The sequence below is a fragment of the Bison bison genome, unplaced genomic scaffold (assembly GCF_000754665.1).
Source record: "Bison bison bison isolate TAMUID 2011002044 unplaced genomic scaffold, Bison_UMD1.0 scf7180017864466, whole genome shotgun sequence".
Classification (NCBI taxonomy): domain Eukaryota; kingdom Metazoa; phylum Chordata; class Mammalia; order Artiodactyla; family Bovidae; genus Bison; species Bison bison.
The window spans coordinates 15339410-15361412 of NW_011495027.1; the positions used below are offsets into that span (position 1 = coordinate 15339410).

The 22003-nt window shown below is 38.5% G+C and overlaps 1 protein-coding gene across 1 annotated transcript in view; it reads right to left on the bottom strand.

Moving 5' to 3' along the window:
- The window catches only part of LOC105003358 (dihydropyrimidine dehydrogenase [NADP(+)]), a 469109-nt gene that overhangs the window by 399448 nt on the left and 47658 nt on the right, over positions 1-22003 (bottom strand). Inside the window, exon 2 of the mRNA XM_010860499.1 lies at positions 387-551. Within this exon, the coding sequence (XP_010858801.1) occupies positions 387-551 (165 nt within the window). The remainder of the gene's footprint in view (positions 1-386; positions 552-22003) is intronic.

Consider the following 22003-nt stretch of genomic DNA (forward strand, 5'->3'; position numbering starts at 1 on the left):
TCTGCATCTGCTTCAGCTTTATATTTAAAATGATTTACAGTCTGCAATTTCTTCCTAAGGTCATCACCTTCATAAATACTAGCCACATACAGTGAAAACCAACTCAATAAAATGAGTATTTCATTTCTCTTCCTCCTGCTTATATAGATACTTCTTCCATCTACATGGCACCCATTTATAACAAAGCCTTACATTGTGTGGATTTTTATGAGTTCTTTAGCATTTCTTTCTTTTTTATCTTTCTATGCATCAGCAAAGCAACTGGCAGATTCTTTAATAAAATATATTATACACATTAATATTTATAAGCCTACGAATTGGATGTTTAAATAAACATTCACCAACTTATGCCAATTCTTTTGTTTTAGGCGTTAAATCACACTTACATTGTCTGGAAAGTCGGCTTTTAGTTCAGTGACACTTTGACACCAATATGCAGCCGTTTTTTCACTGATGAGCTCAATATTCAGGAAAGAGCTTTGTCCAGGGCCATACATGGGGCCAGAGGTGGTCCCCCGGATGATTCTGGGTGAAACATTTGTCACTATATCCTGTTGAAAGAGTAAAGATATTAGGTCTCCTTTCTACAAAGAAAAACTGTTATCTTCATTCTATGCTCATTTCCATATGACAGCATTCTACCAAGTCCTGTCTCACATTTTTAATATATTTTAAATTACAGCTGAACATAAACTACTTAATGAAAAAGTAAAATATAATATTTGTTAGCTTTATTTAAATTACTTCCTATAATTGAAAGGTTAGGATGGTGGAAAAATATATAAATTCATTTATATTGGTTTGTGGCATATACATTTTAATTTGTTTGCAATTAAATAATAAATAAAAACACATCAAGTAAAATGTCAAAATATTATTTCAGTCTATTTAATCTAAGTATCATTAGTGAGATTTTAACTCAAATAAGAGTTAATGTTTGCAAAGAAAATTTTTTTTTCCAGAAAGTAATTTCAATATAAATCAGCTAGTATATATTAGCACCACTGACTCACCAAACTTGAAAACACATTCTAACAAACTAGGTTGACTTACCTATATGATTCTAACTATAAATTTACATTCAGTAAGAACCAGTTTTTCCCAAAACTGAAATGAGGATATCAATAACTTCCTGATAACTATAAACAGTAAACAGTCAAATTAACTTGCTTGTTAAGTGTAATTAACAATCCATAACTGCTTCTAAAGCTGTATTAACAAAGAAGAGGAACATTCTTACATTACAAAAAACTAAAACGAAACAAAGAAGAAAAATGTTTCTTTAGCCAACTTCCAATTAAAATTAATTTTGAGTAAAGGTCATTTAGTTAAGGATTTATCAGAATTAGTCATTTAAGTACCCCTCCTCACCATCTTGTCACTTTTAGTGAGATAACATGAACCCCCATTAGTATATAGCAATTAAGGTCAATTTACATATTTTAATTAAGAACCACCCCATATAAAACAATTAGCGTAATAGGCATACTAACTGGATTTCATAACATTTGGACGTTTTTCCAACTAGATAGACAGGAAACCTTAATTAGCATTAATTAGTGCTGATCTGCATATGTTTGATAAGGCATACCCTTGCCACAAAAGATTATTTATTCCTGAATCTGCCAAATGCTACAGTTGCAGAGGATAAAAGGATTTTTCTACACATTGCATGTTAATTTCTGGCAATTTACATTCACTTTTACATTTGAATTAGTATATTATAAAATAAATGGTATAAATGTTACAATAAGCCGCCTTAAATATGTACGTTTTTACTTATAGGAATCCTGCCAGTTAATGTTTTACTAATTAAGCTATTTCACTTCTATTGTAACTGTAGGAACGTCAGCAGCCTTACTTTGATTTGCTGTTGTGAAACCATGTTACACAATCTTAACGGGTAAAATGACATGTAGAGTCACTCCAGGAAGCTCATGCCTAGTGAGTCCAATTTCTTTCTTGGCAAATGCTTAAATGTGTGGAGTGTATCTCTGCAGGTACCTTCTGTGCAGCTCATCCAGGTAGGGACTCTCAGGCTGTCGTGGTCTGAGAGGACAATTCTAGAAATGTTTCATTCAAATCAGGCTGATTTTCTCTCATATTTCAATTTTCAAGAGCCATCATTTTAAGCTTTGAGCTCCTCCTTTCCTCTGCTACCTCCTCTACTCCAATTTTTCGTAACCTTGATAACGCCAATCTAGGTCACAGGCTGTGCTCAGCACAGGAGAATTCGACCAAGGAGGCAAATATATTCAGGACAAGAGTTCATATTCAGTTTATCAAGTCATGTTCCCTAGCCCTGGGTAGTTCCACAAATGAAAGACCACATGTTTTAAATGACTGTCTTATAATTTATTGGTTTGCGTTAAGGAGGAAAAATCTTTCCTCTATGCTTCTAGATTTTTCAGACTAGTCTAAGAATTAAACTGACATGAGATAGACTAATAGGAGAAAATGAAATTCACTTCATATATGCAGGAATTCCACATACGTGAGAGCGTCAGAGTCGCCACATACATGAGAGGTTCAGAGACAGAAAAGTTAAATGAAATATACATGCCATTCAGAGTTAAGGAAAGGAATGGGGGTACAGGGCTTCCAAGAACAGAAGGGTCATTATAGGTCAATAAGAAGAGTAAATATTTGGTAAGCAGATGCTTGCTTTGTTGTATAGATGGGGTCACTTTAGGTAAGTAACTCCTTTCTGGGAATAATTCCCAATTAAAATTATTCTGTGTAGTTAAGGGAGGGCAATGATTTCTCTTGAAGCTGAAGCATCTTGACTTCTTTTAGCTCAAAATAACGTTCATGTAAAAGTGACACATTTTGGGGAGGTTAATTCTGAACCCCTGCATCTGGAAGTGGCACTTTCTGCTTATTCAACAAAACTGACTCATGCTTTAGACTTGCTGCCTCTGCCCATTCTTTAGGACTTAGCTTAGACTTCAGTCTATTTAGGAATCCTTTCTGATCTCTCCAACACCATCACTTAATCTAATCTTATTCACACCATCGTCACAGTACATAACTTTCCCAATTGGTACTCTTAATACTCTATATTTGTATTGTCTATATTTTTGTCAGTACATTCCAGTAGAGTGTAAACTTGAAAGGAAGGAACTTTATCCTGTTTACTATTACATAACCAGCTTCTAGCCTAGCTTTTAATGTGTTCAAATAATTTTTTTCCATTGAAGTACAGCTGATTTATAATGCTGGGTTAGCTCTAAGTGTAGGGCAAAATGATTCTTTCGTGTGTGTGAGACCTTCCCAGGTGGTGCAATGGTAAAGAATCCTCCTGCCAATGCAGAAGTCACAGGAAACATGGGTTTTATCCCTGGGTCATGAAGAGTCCCCTCAAGTAGGAAAAGGCAACCTACTCCAGTATTATTGTTTGGAAAATTCTGTGGACAACATAGCCTGGGATGGTCCATGGGGTTGTAAAGAGTTGGACACAACCGAGTATGCATGCACAGTGTGTGTATTTTTTTCAGATTTTTTTACATTATAGATTATTACAAAATGGTTTCTATGCAGTAGATTCTTGTTGTTTCAAATAATGTTTTAAGAAGGAACCCAGACTAAAACCCTAGGCCCTAGAATAGGATTTGTCCTGAGGCATGGGAACTATAAGGTATTCATTGTTGGCCTTATTCTGTTGGTGAACAAATGGGCTTGGACTTACATTCAGGAACTCATTCATTTGTGGCTTAAATAGGAAGATTCCCTGGAGGAGGGAATGGTAATCCACTCTAATATTCTTGCTTGGAGAATCTCATAGACAGAAGAGCCTGGGGGGCTACAGTCCACAGTATCGCAGAGTCAGACACTACTGAAGCGACTTAGCCTGCACACACCCACTCTAGTCCATTTACTTGCTTACCCTGATCCCTCAGAGACACTTTCTCTGAAAAGAGTCCCCTACCCGACACTATGGCTACATCTTCATACCTGCAGGCAGTGATGTAGTTTGCTTAATACTCCACTTCTCCCCATCCTAGCCTACCGCAGAGCTTCAATGACACAAAGCATAATTGAACTTGACCACCCTGTAACTTCTAAGACCTTCTTGACCATTGAGCTTAAATTGCTGGATTTATCAGATCTCTAAGATCCAAATAGAATAAGCTCATTTATATATAAACTAACTCTTATGCTTTTCCAGTTCAAGTGGATAAGAATTCCTAAGAGATTTCTTCGGGTAAGGTCCTGATAAGAAGATGATTTCTTCCTATCAAGACCTAAACCAGCTATAGTTGCCTCTTGTATTTATTTGTGCCTAGGCTGTGCTCACATCTTCACAGACTGTGCAGAGATTTTTTTATATAATAAAATAAAAAGACATGAATAGAAGAATAACAGCTGTACTGAGAACGGAAAAACTCAATAGCCCAAAATTTTAAGCCATATGCTATTTTACAGGATTCTTCCTAATGACAATTTTGCCAGAAACTCAAAACAGCCAAAAGGATCAATAAACTGTGACATTTAATGACAGTTAAGCAAATGCTTTTTTCTTCAAATATCCTGCCTCAGTGATACCTTAAAACCTCAAATTCTTCATTAGAGAATTTGTGTACTATGGGTTGAATTTATTGTTAATGTTGGAGTTGTTTCATTTTCCTCTTCTATAAACCAATGTTAAACTGTAATATACCATTTGAGGATTATCAATGATTTCCTTAACCAAGAATCAACAGGAAGTACAAGGCAAATCAAAGGGAAATTTTCTCTACTTCATGACACGTATTGTTTATTCCTTTATGTTGATTTATGACTTAGCAGCTTGCCTAGGTGGCGCTAGAAGTAAAGAACTCGCCTGCCAATGCAGGAGATATAACAGACATGGGTTCAATACCCGGGTTGGGAAAATTTCCCTGGAGAATGGAATGGCAACCCACTCCAATATTCTTGCCTGGAGAATGCTATGGACAGAGGAGCCCAGATGGCTACAGTCCATAGGGTTGCAAAGAGTCAGACATGACTGAAGCAAGTTAGCACACACATAAGAATAACTTATGACTGAACAACAATAGTGCTCGTCTAAATCGATCAGTTTTCTCTTTCCTTAACTCAAGCACAGAAGATCCTTAATAACTGCCCCAATTACAGCCATCTATTGTGTAGAACTCAACTATCCATGAATCAATTGTTACCATCACAGCAATTTAAAAATTCAGCATATGAATATTTCAAATTCATCTAAAGTGCCAAAATTCCAATATGGACACCCAATGATAAATCAGTAACATAAACTTTATTTTATTTTTGTTTTGCAAATGCAGTCATATATGCCATTGCTTTGTCGAAAACCTTCTCCACTGACTGAAGATTCAGACTTTTTGAATTAAATGAAAGATGAATGAAAACTTGGATACAATCAATAATCCGTAGTTATCTGATTAGAGTTAGAGCTTCAATAATTGGGCAATAACTAACTAAAGCATTTGACCTGAGAATACTAGAATGTATTATTTAATAAGATAATATTTTGCTTTAATATTTAATAGATAAATCATATTAGCATTGCAATGGAGTTAACAAAACAAAATAAACATATTAAAAAATCAGTTCAGTTCAGTTCAGTTGCTCAGTTGTGTCCGACTCTTTGCAGTCCCATGGACTGCAGCACGCCAGACCTCTCTGTCCATCACCAACACCCACAGATTACTCAAACTCATGTCCATTGAGTCGGTGATGCCATCCAACCATCTCATCCTCTGTCCTCCCCTTCTCCTCTCATCTTCAATCTTTCCTGACATCAGGGTCTTTTCAAATGAGTCAGCTCTTCACATCAGGTGGCCAAAGTATTGGAGTTTTAGCTTCAACATCAGTCCTTCCAATGAAGATTCAGGACTGATTTCTTTTAGGATGGACTGGTTGGATCTCCTTGAAGTCCAAGGGACTCTCACTGTTCTTCAACATCACAGTTCAAAAGCATCAATTCCTCGGCGCTCAGCTTTCTTTACAGTCCAACTTTTACATCCATACATGACTATTGGAAAAACCATAGCCTTGACTAGACACACCTTTGTTGGCAAAGTAATGTCTCTGCTTTTGAATATGCTATCTAGGTTGGTCATAACTTTCCTTCCAAGGAGTAAGCGTCTTTTAATTTCATGGCTCCAGTCACCATCTGCAGTGATTTTGGAGCCCCAAAAAATAAAGTCTGACACTGTTTCCACTGTTTCCCCATCTATTTGCCATGAAGTGATGGGTCCGGATGCCATGATCTTTGTTTTTTGGATGTTGAGCTTTAAGCCAACTTTTTCACTCTCCTCTTTCACTTTCATCAAGAGCCTCTTTAGTTCTTCTTCAATTTCTGCCATAAGGGTGGAGTCATCTGCATATCTGAGGTTACTGATATTTCTCCCAGAAATCTTGATTCCAGCTTCTGCTTCATCCAGCCCAGCGTTTCTCATGATGAACTCTGCATATAAATTAAATAAGCAGGGTTTCAATACACAGCCTTGACATACTCCTTTTCCTATTTGGAACGAGTCTGTTGTTCCATGTCCAGTCTTAACTGTTGCTTCCTGATCTGCATACAGATTTCTCAAGAGGCAGGTCAGGTGGTTTGGTATTCCCATATCTTTCAGAATTTTCCACAATTTATTGTGATCCACACAATCAAAGGTTTTGGTATAGTCAATAAAGCAGAAATAGATATTTTTTTGGAACTCCCTTGCTTTTTTGATGATCCAATGGATGTTGGAAATTTGATTTCTCGTTCCTCTCCCTTTTCGAAATCCAGCTTGACCATCTGGAATTTCACAGTTCCTGTACTGTTGAAGCCTGGCTTGGAGAATTTTGAGCATTACTTTGCTAGTGTGTGAGATGAGTGCAATTGTGCAGTAGTTTGAGCCTTCTTTGGCATTGCCTTTCTTTGGGATTAGAATGAAAACTGACCTTTTCCAGATCTGTGACCACTGCTGAGTTTTCCAAATTTGCTGGCATATTGACAGCACTTTCATAGCATCATCTTTTAGAATCTGAAATAGCTCAACTGGAATTCCATCACCTCCACTAGCTTTGTTGGTAATGATGCTTCCTAAGGCCCACTTGACTTCACATTCCAGGATGTCTGGCTCTAGGTCAGTGAGCACACCATCATGATTATCTGGGTCATGAAGATCTTTTTTGTACAGTTCTTCTGTGTATTCTTGCCACCTCTTTTTTAATATCTTCTGCTTCTCTTAGGTCCATACCATTTATGTCCTTAATTGAGCCTGTCTTTGCATGAAATGTTCCCTTGGTATCTCTAATTTTGTTGAAGAGATCATTAGTTTTTCCCGTTCTATTGTTTTCCTCTATTTCTTTGCACTGATCATTGAGGAAGGCTTTCTTATCTCTCCTTGCTATTCTTTGGAACTCTGCATTCAAATGGGTATATCTTTCCTTTTCTCCTTTGTTTCTGGCTTCTCTTCTTCTCACAGTTATTTGTAAGGCCTCCTCAGACAGCCATTTTGCTTTTTTGCATTTATTTTTCTTGTGGATGGTGTTGCTCCCTGTCTCCTGTACAATGTCACGAACCTCCATCCATACTTCATCAGGCACTCTGTCTATCAGATCTAGTCCCTTAAATCTATTTTTCATTTCCACTGTATAATCATTAGGGATTTGATTTAGGTCATACCTGAACGGTCTAGTGGTTTTGCCTACTTTCTTCAACTTAAGTTTGAATTTGGCAATAAGGAGTTCATGATCTGAGCCACAGTCAGCTCCCAGTCTTGTTTTTGCTGACTGTATAGAGCTTCTCCATCTTTGTCTGCAAAGAATATCATCAATCTGATTTCAGTGTTGGCCATCTGGTGATGTCCATGTGTAGAGTCTTCTCTTGTGTTGTTGGAAGAGGGTGTTTGCTATGACCAGTGCATTCTCTTGGCAGAACTCTATTGGCTTTTCCCCTGCTTCGTTCTGTACTCCAAGGTCAAATTTGCCTGTTACTCCAGGTAGCTCTTGACTTCTTACCTTTGCATTCCTGACCCCTATAATGAAGAGAACATCTTTTTTGGGTGTTAGTTCTAGAAGGTCTTGTAGGTCTTCATAGAACTGTTCAACCTCAGCTTCTTCAGCATTACTGGTCAGGGCATAGACTTGGATCACTGTTGTATTGAATGGTTTGCCCGGAAATGAACAGATACCATTCCGTCATTTTTGGGATTGCATCCAAGTACTGCCATTTTGGACTCTTCTGTTGACTATGATGAAACCTAAGAACTAAGAAACTTTCATTTCTTCTAAGAGATTCTTGTCCACAATAGTAGATATAATGGTCATCTGAGTTAAATTCACCCATTCCGGTCCATTTTAGTTCGCTGATTCCTAAAATGTCTATGTTCACTCTTGCCATCTCCTTTTGACCACCTCCAATTTGCCTTGATTCATGGACCTAACATTCCAGTTCCCTTGCAATATTGCTCTTTACAGCATCAGACCTTATTTCTATTACCAGACACATGCACAACTGGATGATGTTTTTGCTTTGGCTCCATCTCTTCATTCTTTCTGGAGTTGTTCCTCCACTGATCTCCAGTAGCATATTGGGCACCTAACAACCTGGGGAGTTCATCTTTCAGTGTCCTATCTTTTTGCCTTTTCATACTGTTCATGGGGTTCTCAAGGCAGGAATACTGAAGTGGTTTGCCATTCCCTTCTCCAGTGGACCACATTTTGTCAGAACTCTCCACCACGAACCATCTGCCTTGGGTGGCCCTACATGGCATGGGTCATAGTTTCAGTGAGTTAGACAAGGTTGTGGTCCATGTGATTATATTGGTTGGTTTTCTGTGATTGTGGCTTTCAGTCTGTCTGCCCCCTGATGGAGAAGGATAAGAGGCTTATGAAAGCTTCCTGATGGGATAGACTGACTGAGGGGCATCCTGGTTCTTGTTTTGATGAGCAGGGCTGTTGATGGGTGGAGCTGTGTTCCCTCTGTGCTATTGACCTGGGGCCAAACTATGGTGGAGGTACTGAAGATAATGGTGACCTTCCTCAAAGGATCCCACGCATGTACTGCTACAGTCCTTGCCCCCAACCCTGCAGCAGGCCACCATTGACCCACGCCTTCCCCAGAGACTCCTGAACACCCACAGGCAAGTCTCCTGTGGGGTCACTGTCCCTTTCTCCTGGGTCCTGGTACACAAGGTTCTGTTGTGCCCTCCAAGAATCCTTTCCCCAGTCCTATGTAAGTTCTAGTACCTCTATGATGGGGTTAATGGCGACCTCCTCCAAGAGGACTTATGCCATACCCACAGTCTGAGCCCCTATCCCTGTGGCAGACCACTGCTGACCTGTACCTCCACAGGAGATGCTCAAACACAGTTCTGTCTTGGTCTCTGTGGGGTCCCTGGGTCCTGGTGTGCACAAGGTTTGTTTGAGCCCTCTGAGCATCTCTGGTGGGAATGGGGTTTGATTCTAAACGTGAATTCGCCCCTCCTGTCATCCTGTTGGGGCTTCTCCTTTGCCCTTGGACATGAGGTATCTCCTCACAGCTGCTCCAGTGCCTACCATCTTACTGGGGTTTCTCTGACCTTGGACATGGGGTATCTCCATACGACCAGCAAAGCACTTATGATTTCCCTGGTGGTTCAGTCAGTTAAACGTCTGCTTACAACATGGGAGACCCAGGTTCAATCCCTGGGTTGGGAAGATCCCCTGGAGAAGGAAATGGCAACCCTCTCCAGTACTCTTGCCTGGAGAATCTCATGGATGGAGGAGCCTGGTGGGCTATAGTCCATGGGGTTGCAAAGAGTCAGACACGACTGAGCAACTTCACTTTCTTTTCACTTTATTCAAAAATAAAACAGATAAAAGTTTATTTTCTATAAAAAAGAAAAAAAAAGATGAATTACCATAGTTCTTGTGTTTGGCCCATTAGAAATATTCAATTTTTTTAAAAAATTGATATTTATTGATAAGATAGCATTAGGTGATATCTCTGCTTCATGTGATACTGTAATTACCATTATAAAATGGAGTGCTAGTGACCTCTTAATATTCAGAGTGATGATAGTGATTTTTCAGTACTAGTAAGGAGATTTAAATGGTAAACAGGCTGATTATATTTGTTTGCTTAAGATCATTTACTTGACCTTTCTTATGCTTAAAAAAAAAAACTATGCTGTTTCCATGGTTACTGCTGGAGTAAGATAATCACAATGGACTCAATGAAATTGAAAAGGAAACTTTTCAGAGATGATTTGGTAAAAACTAAAAGAATTGGCATCCAAAAATGGTAGATTAAAATGAAAAACAAAATTTGCAGAGTGAACTGCAGCTATCATACTACAACAAATGAATTTTTAAAAATATGTTAAGTGAAAAAAGCAAGATATAAAATATATATATATATACTATGATACCTAAAACATGCTTCTGTGATGAAATATAAAAAGTAACTCAGAGAATAACTTAAAACAATTACCACTATTACTTTTTGGAGTAAGTTGGGGGAGAAATTAGGGGGTGGAGGAGCAACAGAGGCTTTCTACAAACATTCATAATATGTAATTTTAAAGAAGATTTATTCCTGAACTGCAGAAACACATGGCAGAATAAGAAATCTGCTTAATGAATTTTTTGATAGCATAGTGAATATTGTTATAAGCTATTGATAAAACTTTATTGGTTTACCTAGAAACCTGTAACATAAATCTTAGGTATGTTTATTCTTTTTTAATTTCCAAGAGTCTGCTGTGAATTGGTTGTTTTTTAATCCAAAAATGTTTTATTTGGTTGTAATAGTTAGAATTTCAAAAATGTCATGCACTACAGGAAAAAAATGTCCTTTAAAGTATATCTATCACTTTCTATACAAGTGGGATTTAACTATACATTATTCCATAAAGCATAGACTCACTTTATAGATAAATCTAATGACAAACATCCTGTTACATAATATGATTCCATCATTATAAATCTGGCATACTGCTACCCTGGGAATAGCAAAACATAAAATAAAATTCAACAGTGGCCCAGTTTCCAGTGCAACTCCACTATTATGAAAGAATTCTCTAACATTTTATTTTCTTCATGAACTTAGTTTATTAATATTTGATTAGTCCCTGAAATAAACTTTATAATGGTCAGAATAATTTCCATTTTGTTGTTTTGGATGAGTGACATGAATAGGATGAGAATTTGTTTTTAATACGTCAATTTTCCATCCTAGTATCTTGTACAAAGCACTCAAAACCTGAATTAGTGACATATACCCATTTGTCATCAGGAACTTTGAATCTGTCTATCCACATGGTTAAACACAGTAAACAAGATCAACAATGTTTTCCTAAAAACACAAAACAATTTATCAGAGAAATAGTGGTGTTGAAAATGCAGAAACAATAATAGTTTAGACTTTTATAGCACAGATATTTCACATAGATCATTTATTTGATCTTTGCAACTCTATCACCACGCAGTTAATGCTACAGTCAGGGCTTAGAGAAATTAAAGTGACTTGCCCACTGTTGCACAGTTCTAGTGAGCATTAGAAATGAGACTAGAATCTAGCTGTATTTATGTTATATGAGTAATAAAATTATTAGTGATTTAATGTTTATGTATATGATAATAATTAGGACTGACTTTGCTGCTGCTAAGTCACTTCAGTCGTGTCCGACTCTGTGCGACCCCATAGATGGCAGCCCACAAGGCTCCCCCATCCCTGGGATTCTCCAGTCAAGAACACTGGAGTGGGTTGCCATTTCCTTCTCCAATGCATGAAAGTGAAAAGTGAAAGTGAAGTCGCTCAGTCGTGTCCGACTCCCAGCGACCCCATGGACTGCAGCCCAAAAGGCTCCTCCATCCATGGGATTTTCCAGGCAAGAGTACTGGAGTGGGGTGCCATTGCCTTCTCCGAAGTACTGAGTTTAGTTGCAAGAAATATAAATTGACTTAACTTATATTTTAAAAGTGGGATGTGGCATGTGTGCTTTAAAGAAAAGGAATATATCACATAATGCCAGAAAGGATATTCAGTTAGGAATTGACTCTCTGTCTCTTCTCTGCTTCAATTTGTATATCTGTTCATTCTTTTTCTTTCCTACAGATGGCTTCTTCTATCTCAGTTCTAATGACAGAACACAAGTCTGTGACAGGACTTAGGTTATAAGTTGTACGTATAGTCTCTCCCCCAAACTGGTAAACTCTCAGGTCGACCAACCATGGTGGCAGAGACTCTGATGTGTTTCACTTGGGTCTGAGAGTCCCTGTTTGTATAGTTAACTTTATCCAGTAAGATGGAGGGCTCCCCAGGTGGCGTTATTAGTAAAGAAACCACCTACCAATGCAGGAGACATAAGAGACTCAGGTTTGATCCCTGGGTCAGGAAGATTCCCTGGATGAGGGCATGGCAACCCACTTTAGTATTCTTGCCTGGAGGATCCCACAGACAGAGGAGCCTGGCGGGCTACAGTAAACACAGTCACGAAGAGTTGGACGCAACTGAAGTGACTTACACACATGGCACAGTAGAACTGACTAAGATTCACATACATGCTCAGGGCTTCTCTTGTAGCTCAGTCGGTAAAGAATCTGCCCGCAGTGCGGGACACCGAGGTTCGATCCCTGGGTTGGGAGGATCCCCTGGAGAAGGAAATGGTGACCCACTCCACTATCCTTGCCTGGAAAATCTTATGGACAGAGGAGCCTACTGGGCTAGAATCCATGGAGTCGAAAAAAGTCGGGCATGACTAAGTGACTAACACTTCAGTTCAGTTCAGTTCACTTGCTCAGTCATGTCCGACTCTTTGCAAACCCATGGACTGCAGCACGGCAGGCCTCCCTGTCCATCAACAACTCCCAGAGTTTACTTAAACTCATGGTCATTGAGCTAGTGATCCCATCCAGCCACCTCATCCTTTGTCATCCCCTTCTCCTCCTGCCTTCAATCTTTCCCAGCATCAGCGTCCTTTCAAATGAGTCAGTGCTTCGCATCAGGTGGCCAAAGTATTTGAGTTTAAGCTTCAACATCACTCCTTCCAATGAATATTCAGGACTGATTTCCTTTAGGATGGACTGGTTGGATCTCCTTGCAGTTCAAGGGACTCTCAAAAGTCTTCTCATCCATACATGACTACTGGAAAAATTATAGCCTTGACTAAATGGAACTTTGTTGGCAAAGTAATGTCTCTGCTTTTTAATATGCTATCTAGGTTGGTCATAACTTTCCTTCCAAGGAGTAATCTTCTTTTAATTTCATGGCTGCAATCACCATCTGCAGTGATTTTGGAGCCCCCAAAAATAAAGTCTGCCACTGTTTTCAATGTTTCTCCATCTATCTGCCATGAAGTGATGGATCCGGATGTCATGATCTTTGTTTTCTGAATGTTGAGCTTTAAGCCAGCTTTTTCACTCTCCTCTTTCACTTTCATCAAGAGGCTCTTTTGTTCTTCTTCAATTTCTGCCATAAGGGAGGAGTCATCTGCGTTATCTGAGGTTATTGATATTTCTCCCAGAAATCTTGATTCCAGCTTCTGCTTCATGCAGCCCAGTGTTTCTCATGATGTACTCTGCATAGAAGTTAAATAAGCAGGGTTTCAATACACAGCCTTGACATACTCCTTTTCGTATTTGGAACCAGCCTGTTGTTCCATGTTCAGTTCTAACTGTTGCTTCTTGACCTGCATATAGATTTCTCAGAAGGCAGGTCAGGTGGTCTGGTACTCCCATCTCTTTCAGAATTTTCCACAGTTTATTGTGATCCACACAGTGAAAGGCTTTGACACAGTCAATAAAGGAGAAATAGATGTTTTTCTGGAACTCTCTTGCTTTTGTGATGATCCAGCAGATGTTGGCAATTTGATCTCTGGTTCCTCTGCCTTTTCTAAAATCAACTTGAATATCTGAAAGTTCATGGTTCCCGTACTGTTGAAGCCTGGCTTGGAGAATCTTAAGCATCACTTTACTAGCGTGTGAGATAAGTGCAATTGTGTGGTAGTTTGAGCATTCTTTGGCATTGCCTTTCTTTGGGATTGGAATGAAAACTGACCTTTTCCAGTCTTTTTGGCCACTGCTGAGTTTTCCAAATTTGCTGGCATATTGAGTGCAGCACTTTCACAGCATCATCTTTTAGGACTGAAAAAGCTCAACTGGAATTCCATCACCTCCACTTTGTTCGTAGTGATGCTTTCTAAGGCCCACTTGACTTCACATTCCAGGATGTCTGGCTCTAGGTGAGTGATCACACCATCGTGATTATCTGGGTCGTGAAGATCTTTTTTATACAGTTCTTCTGTGTGTTCTTGTCACTACTTCTTAATATCTTCTGCTTCTGTTAGGTCCATACCATTTCTGTCCTTTATGGAGCCCATCTTTGCATAAAATGTTCCCTTGGTATCTCTAATTTTCTTGAAGAGATCTCTAGTCTTTCCCATTCTATTGTTTTCCTCTATTTCTTTGCACTGATCATTGAGGAAGGCTTTCTTATCTCTACTTGCTCTTCTTTGGAACTCTGCATTCAAATGGGTATATCTTTCCTTTTCTCCTTTGCTTTTTTCACTTCTCTTCTTTTCACAGCTATTTGTAAGGCCTCCTCAGACTGCCATTTTGCTTCTTTGCATTTCTTTTTCTTGAGCATGGTGTTGCTCCCTGTCTCCTGTACAATGTCATGAACCTCCGTCCATAGTTCATCAGATACTCTGTCTTTTTTACTTACTTACACATAGATGCTCATGTAACCAAACATGGAGTAACTGAGAGTTGAACAAGTAATCTTAAGCAAGTCTTTTACAGTACGACTAGTTCACGTTAGAAAGAAGTTACGATATGGGCATTGATAAAGCCTCATTAAATAGGAAAAAGACAAATTTATTATCATTTAGTGAACTTAAACTTTCCAAAGTCTTGAATCAATCATGATAATCCGTTTCTTATTCCTGTGGCCCCAAATGTTGCAAGTACAAAATTCTAAGAACCTTGAAACCCTCTCATGTTTTAGACCACACTGGTAATTCTGTATTTTCAATGCCATATGTGCTGAAGACTGCCAACAAAAAATGGCCTAGAGTGCATTTAGTCTCAATCTTGGGTTGGACCGAACGGACTGAATGGCTGCTCTATGTAAGGAGGGTAAGAGAGTGGAAGGAGCAAGAAGAAAAGCAAACAAACAACAACGGTGCACTGTGCGATAGAATAATTAGGGAGACAGTTTAGAACCTTATCAGGCTTTAAAAGGGGGGCATGGTGGTAAAAGTGTCCACCTGCTAAAAGAATTCACCTGCCAATGCAGGAGGCCCAAGAGATGAGGTTTCGATTCCTGGGTCAGGAAGATCCCCCAGAGTAGGAAATGGCAACCTACTCAAGTATTCTTGCCTGGAATATTCCATAGACAGAGGAGCCTGGAGGGCTATAGTCCATGGGGTCACAAAGAATCAGACAAAACTGAGCGACTGTGCAGGTGAGCAAGCTTAAAAAGGGAAATGATAAGTGGAAACTAAATATTCTGAATGTATATGTCTAGGAAGGAATCTTACTCATATCCTCTATAGGACATACCTGGGTCAAAAGTCTTTCACCTCCTGAATAGTGTCAGACATCTAGAGGATTTGGTTTCTCACACTACACAAGCATGACAATTCATTTTTTTAATTTAGCCATGTTTGATAGGTAAAATTCTAGGTCCCAGACATGTGTAGCCTTTTGTCTTTCTTCTTGCCCCTTTTCAAGGAGTTTATAACTTTGCAAACAGGACATTGAAAAATAATTTGGTTTGCTCTTTGAATTTTTCATCTATCAAAATAGTTTCACTATATCACAGATATGTTGTAAGATATTATATGGAATGATAGAGCACATGCCTGATATGTGGTATCTGATAAATATTTATTCATTCATCACTTTACCAACTCTGGAGACTAACTAGAAATTGTGAAAGTTCAAGCAATTGGCCTTAACTAGTGCACAAGCTCGGAGAAGGCAATGGCACCCCACTCCAGTACTCTTGCCTGGAAAATCCCATGGACAGAGGAGCCTGGTAGGCTGCAGTCCATGGGGTCGCTAAGAGTCGGACATGACTGAGCGACTTCACTTTCACTTTTCACTTTCATGCACTGGAGAAGGAACACTTCAGTGTTCTTGCCTGGAGAATCCCAGGGACGCCGGAGCCTGGTGGGCTGCCCGGTCACACAGAGTCGGGCATGACTGAAGTGACTTAGCAGCAGCAGCAGCCGCAGTGCACAAGCTGAAGCTGGGTACGAAACAGGAAATGAGGATATAGGAAGACTGCATAGAGTTGGGTCAGCTTAAAGAGTCGTGAATGACTGTTTTAAAGAGTCTAAAATTCTTCATGCAGGCTTTGAGAATCTTTTGTGTTTTGTCTCCTATTCAAGTTAGTAATACCAATAGCTCACAGCAGCTGTGCATTCACAGAGGTAAGTTTTACAAAAAACAGATGAAGAGCTTTTTCAGTGCTGATATCAGATGGATTAGAACGTGATTAATCAACACACAGACTGATTAAATTATTGGGTTCACTGTTCAGATAAGAGGTTTTGGATACACTCTGCCAAACTGTAATTAACTTAGAAATTTCTGCTGGCCTGCTCATAAGATGATCATGTGATATGCTTTGAAGAAATCTTTCAGAGCCCAAAACAGCAGCTGTGAAGGTGTAAGCATGAGTCAGTTCTAATAATTGTTAAACATCTTCAAGTATTAGAGCAGAATTTTCACTAAAACTGATAAACATTAAAAAGGCTTTACTTTGTACAAAACTTGTATAAATAATGTGGTCTTACTCTAGAAGCCACTGTAAATGAAATGACTATTACTTAAAGAAGGGGGCATCCAAAAGAATCAGACAGGAGTTCTCCATTTTTGCATTATAATTAACAAGATATTGAGAGAAAACCCTCACAACACAGGACACTTAAAAAGACTGGACATGGTACCAAAACAACAAAACCAAGAGATGCACAACCATCCCTGTGTCAAAACAAGGAGGTTTCTCAAAGATCAGAAATGACAACCCAGCAGAGATCCACCAGGCAAACCAGTTGTAGGGTGATATTTGCCCTCAAGGTGTCTGCCAGTCCCAAGTGGCCTAGAGTAAGACTTCTAATGGCTTAGAAACGTCTGAGAGAGCTGGCAAAGTCAGGGCCCAAGTGCGCTAGTTGGGTGATAAGAAACCTCCACATACAGGTAGGACCAACAAAAAGTGATGCTCTCATCTCATTTTGTGAGCTAAAGAATTACTGTAGGGCAATGATGGGATGTGTCCATTTGAGTCCTGATTTTGTGTGAGAAAGAAAATATCTCTCCTAAGAATACAAATTTGGCTGGGCCCCAAAGCACAGGTGGAAAATTTGGTTTAAAAGTAGTTCTTGCTCATAGTGTCTTCAGGTAACTAGTGTCCACATCACTCTGGAGAAATTTTTACCTCAGGGATGTGAGTTCACAATAGAATTTTACTAACCAAATGAGCCCAAAAAGCCTCATAAGTGAAAGTCAGTAGGAAGAAAATGCTAAAATGTCAGATCTATCAAAAAAAAAGAACAAATACACAGATATTGAGATTTTCACATATGGAATCTAAAATTTAACATGTTTGAAAAATAAAAGAGAGGCTTAAATGTATAAATCAAAGAATAAGAAATTCAAAGCTTACCATAAAATTTTACATATCAGAAAAATAATTTTTAGAAATAAAAAGCAGTAATTGGGAAACAAAGAATCTGAATAGTTTAGGGTAATTAAGAGACTAGACATGGTTGAAGAAAAGTAGTCAACTTGATGATATATCTGGGAAAATTACCTGAAAGGCATCACAGACATAGGAGATGAAAGTAAAGAGAAATGAAACATGGGGAATTAAATGAGAAATCTGACTGAAGTTCACAAGAAGATAATTGGAAGAATCAGGAAATGAAATATTTCAATATTTATTGTCATAGACTTAATACAATTAAAGAAAGATGTCAATCTTCAGATCTAGGGACCTCAACAAACTCAAGGAAAGCCCATTGGATCAATGGAAAAGAATAGAGAGCCCAGAAATAAACCTATACTTATCTGGTCAATTAATCTACAATAAAGAAGGCAAGAATATACAATGGGGAAAAGGTAGTCCCTTCAATAAATGATGTTGCGAAAATTCGACAACTACATGCAAAAGACTGAAACTAGACTTACTATATTACACCATATACAAAAATAAACTCAAATTGGATTAAAGACTTAAATATAAGACCTGAGACCATTAAACTTCTAGAAGAAAATATAGGCAGTAAGCTCTTTTACACTGGTATTAGCAATATTTTTGTGACTGTGTCTCCTCAGGGAAGGGCAACTAAAGCAAAACATAAATAGGACTACAGAAAAGTAAAAACCTTTTGCATAGTGAAAGGAACCATCAACAAAATGAAAAGGCAGCCTATTGATTGGGAGAAGATATTTGCAAAAATATGTCCAATAAAGGATTAATATCCAAAATGTGTAAAGAACTCATACAACAGTAACAGAAAACAATTTGAGGGGCTACGCTGGTGGCTCAGTCATAAAGAACTGGCCTGCCAATTCAGGAGACACTGGTTCAACCTCTGGCCTGGGAAGATCCTGCATGCTGCAGAGCAAATTAAGTCCATACACCACAACTATTGCCTGTGCTCGAGACCCTGGGAGCCACAACCACTGAGCACAGGTGTTGTAACCTCTGAAGCCCATGTGCCCTAGAGCCCATGCTCTGCAACAGGAGAAGTCACCACAGTAAGTAGTCCGGGCACTGCAACTAGAGAGTAGCTCCCAATTGCCACAACTAGGGAAAAGCCACCACAGCAACTAAGACTCAGCACAGCCAAATATAAATAAAATTCTATTTTAAAAAACTTTATTAAGAAATTGGCTGAGGACATAAATAGACATGTTTCCACATAAGATGTATGGATGGCCAATAGACACACATGTAAAGATGCTCAAGATCACTAAACATCAGGGAAATGAAAATCAAAATCACTATGAGATATCATCCCATGCCTGTCAGAATGGCTGTTATTAAAAAGACAATAATGACAAGTGTTAGTGAAGACGTGGAGAAAAAGCAACTCTCGTGCACTGTTTGTGGGAATGTAGAATGGCACAACCAAAATGGGAAAAAAATATGGAAGTTTCTCATCAAATTAAAAACAGAAGTATCATATGACCCAGAAATTTCACTTTTAGGTATTAACTAAATAAAAATAAAACATCAATTCAGAAAGCTATATGCACCCACCCAATGTTCACTGCAGCTTTATTTACATTAGCAAAGATACGGAAGCAGCCCATGTAGTCACTGATGAAGGAATGGATAAATAAGATATGGCATGTATATACAGTGGAATATGTGGTTGTTCAGTAAAGTCGTGTCTGACTCTTTGCAACCCCATGAACTGCAGCATGCCAGGCTCCTCTCTTCTTCACTATCTCCCAGAATTTGCTCAAATTCATGTCCATCAAGTCGGTGATGCTATCTAACCATCTTATCCTCTCACATCCCCTTCTCCTGTTGCCTTCAGTCTTTCCCAAATCAGTATCTTTTCCAGTGAGTTGGCTCTTCACATCAGGTGGCTAAAGGATTGGCGCTTCAGATTCAGCATCAATCCTTCCCATGAATATTCAGGGTTGCTTTCCTTTAGGATTGACTGGTTTGATCTCCTTGCTGTCCAAGGACTCTCAAGAGTCTTCTCCAGGACCACAATTCGAAAGCATCAATTCTTTGGCACTCAGCCATGTTTATGGTCCAACTTTCACATCCATACATGACTAATGGAAAAAATATACCTTTGACTATATGGACCTTTGTTGGCAAAGTGATGTCTCTGCTTTTTAATACACTGTAAAGGCTTGTCATAGCTTTCATTTCAAAGAGCAACTGTCTGTTAATTTTGTGGCTGCAGTCACTTCTGCAGTGATTTTGAAACTCAATATAATAAAATCTGTCACTGTTTCCAATTTTTCCCCATCTATTTGTGATGCAGTGATAGGATTGGATGCCATATCTTAGTGTGTTGAATGCTGAATTTCAAGCCAGCTTTTTCACTCTCTTCTTTCACCCTCATTAAGAGGCTTACTGTGATGCTGAACAGTTTGGCTTGGAAACAAACCAAGATCATTCTATTATTTTTGAGATTGCACCCAAGTACTGCATTTTAGACTCTTTTGTTGACTATGAGGGCAACTCAATTTCTTCTAAGGAATTCTTGCCCACAGTAGTAGATATAATGGTCGTCTGAATTAAATTCCTCCATCCAGTCCATTTTAATTCACTGATTCCTAAGATGTTGATGTTCAATCTTGCCATCTCCTGCTTGACTATGTCCAATTTATCTTGATTCGTGGACCTAACATTCCAGGTTCCTATGTAATATTATTATTTATAGCGTTGGACTTTATTTCCACCAAGAAACACATCCACAACTGACTGTAATTTCTGCTTTGGCCCAGTCACTTCATTCTTTCTGGAGCTATTAGTAATTGCCCTGGCTATTTCCCAGAAGCATACTGGATACCTTCTGACCTAGGGGCTCATCTTCTCGTCTCATCTTTCTGCCTTTTCACACTATCCATGGGGTTTTTGCAGCAGGAATACTGAGGTGGTTTGCCATTCCCTCCTCCAGTTGACCACTATTGGTCAGAACTCTCCACTATGACCCATCTGTCTTGGGTGGCATTGCACGGCATTGCTCATAACTTCATTGAGTTATACAAGCCCCTTTGCCACGGCAGGGCTGTGATCCATGAAGGGGAATGGAATACTACCCAGACATAAAAAAGAATGAATTCTGCTGTTTGTGTCAAGATGGTTGCACCTAGAAGGTACTATGCTAAATGAAATAAATCACACAAAGAAAGAGAAGCACCATACAGTTTATTTATTCATTAAATATAAAAAGCAATAAACCTAACAAAAAAGAAATAGCCTCATAGATACAGAGAATAAACTGGTGGTTGCCAGAAGTGTGGGGTATGGGGAGATGGGCAAAATAGTGGAGGGGGATTAGGTGGTAAAAAATTTAGTTATAATATAAATAAGACACAGATATGTAACATACAGCATAAGGGATATAGTCAAAAATACTATAGCATCTCTATATGGTGACAGATGGTAACAAGATTTATCAAGATGAACATTCCATAATGCATAAAACTATTGAATCACTATGTGGTACACCTGAAACTAATATAATACTGTATATCAATTTTACTCAAAAATAAATAAGTAAATGTAGTTCCTTGTAGCAAAAATAAAGAGATTTAAAAAGAAACCAAAGATTAAAATGACTACCAACAAGAAAAAGCAGGTTGATAGTGAAACTTCTTAGCAGTGCCAGTGGAAGTCAGAAGAGAGTAAACTATTTTCTTTAAAGAAGAAATATTGACTGAGAATAATTGCATACCTTCAAAATTATAACTCAAGAATAAGAGTAAAATAAAGATGTTTTCAAATAAAAAAATGATGAGCAAATGAATGAACAGGGAAAATGAATGAACTAATGTGACTTCAACTGCAATAAATGTGAAAAACTAAAGATTGAACACTAAGAATTGAAAAGCAAGTTGCATAAAATATAAACTGTCTGATTATGTTTACAAAAAATATTAATACAGGCAAAACTAAACAACACACTATTTAGGGAGGCATATGTGGCAAAACATAAACAAAAGCAAGAAAATGATTATCACGGAATTCAATTCAGTTGCACTCAATATGCCAGCAAATTTGGAAAACTCAGCAGTGGCCACAGGACTGGAAAAGGTCAGTTTTCATTCCAATGCCAAAGAAAGGCAATGCCAAAGAATGCTCAAACTACTGCACAATTGCACTCATCTCACATGCTAGTAAAGTAATGCTCAAAATTCTCCAAGCCAGGCTTCAGCAATATGTGAACCGTGAACTTCCTGATATTCAAGCTGGTTTTAGAAAAGGCAGAGGAACCAGAGATCAAATTGCTAACATCCGCTGGATCATGGAAAAAGCACGAGAGTTCCAGAAAAACATCTATTTCTGCTTTATTGACTATGC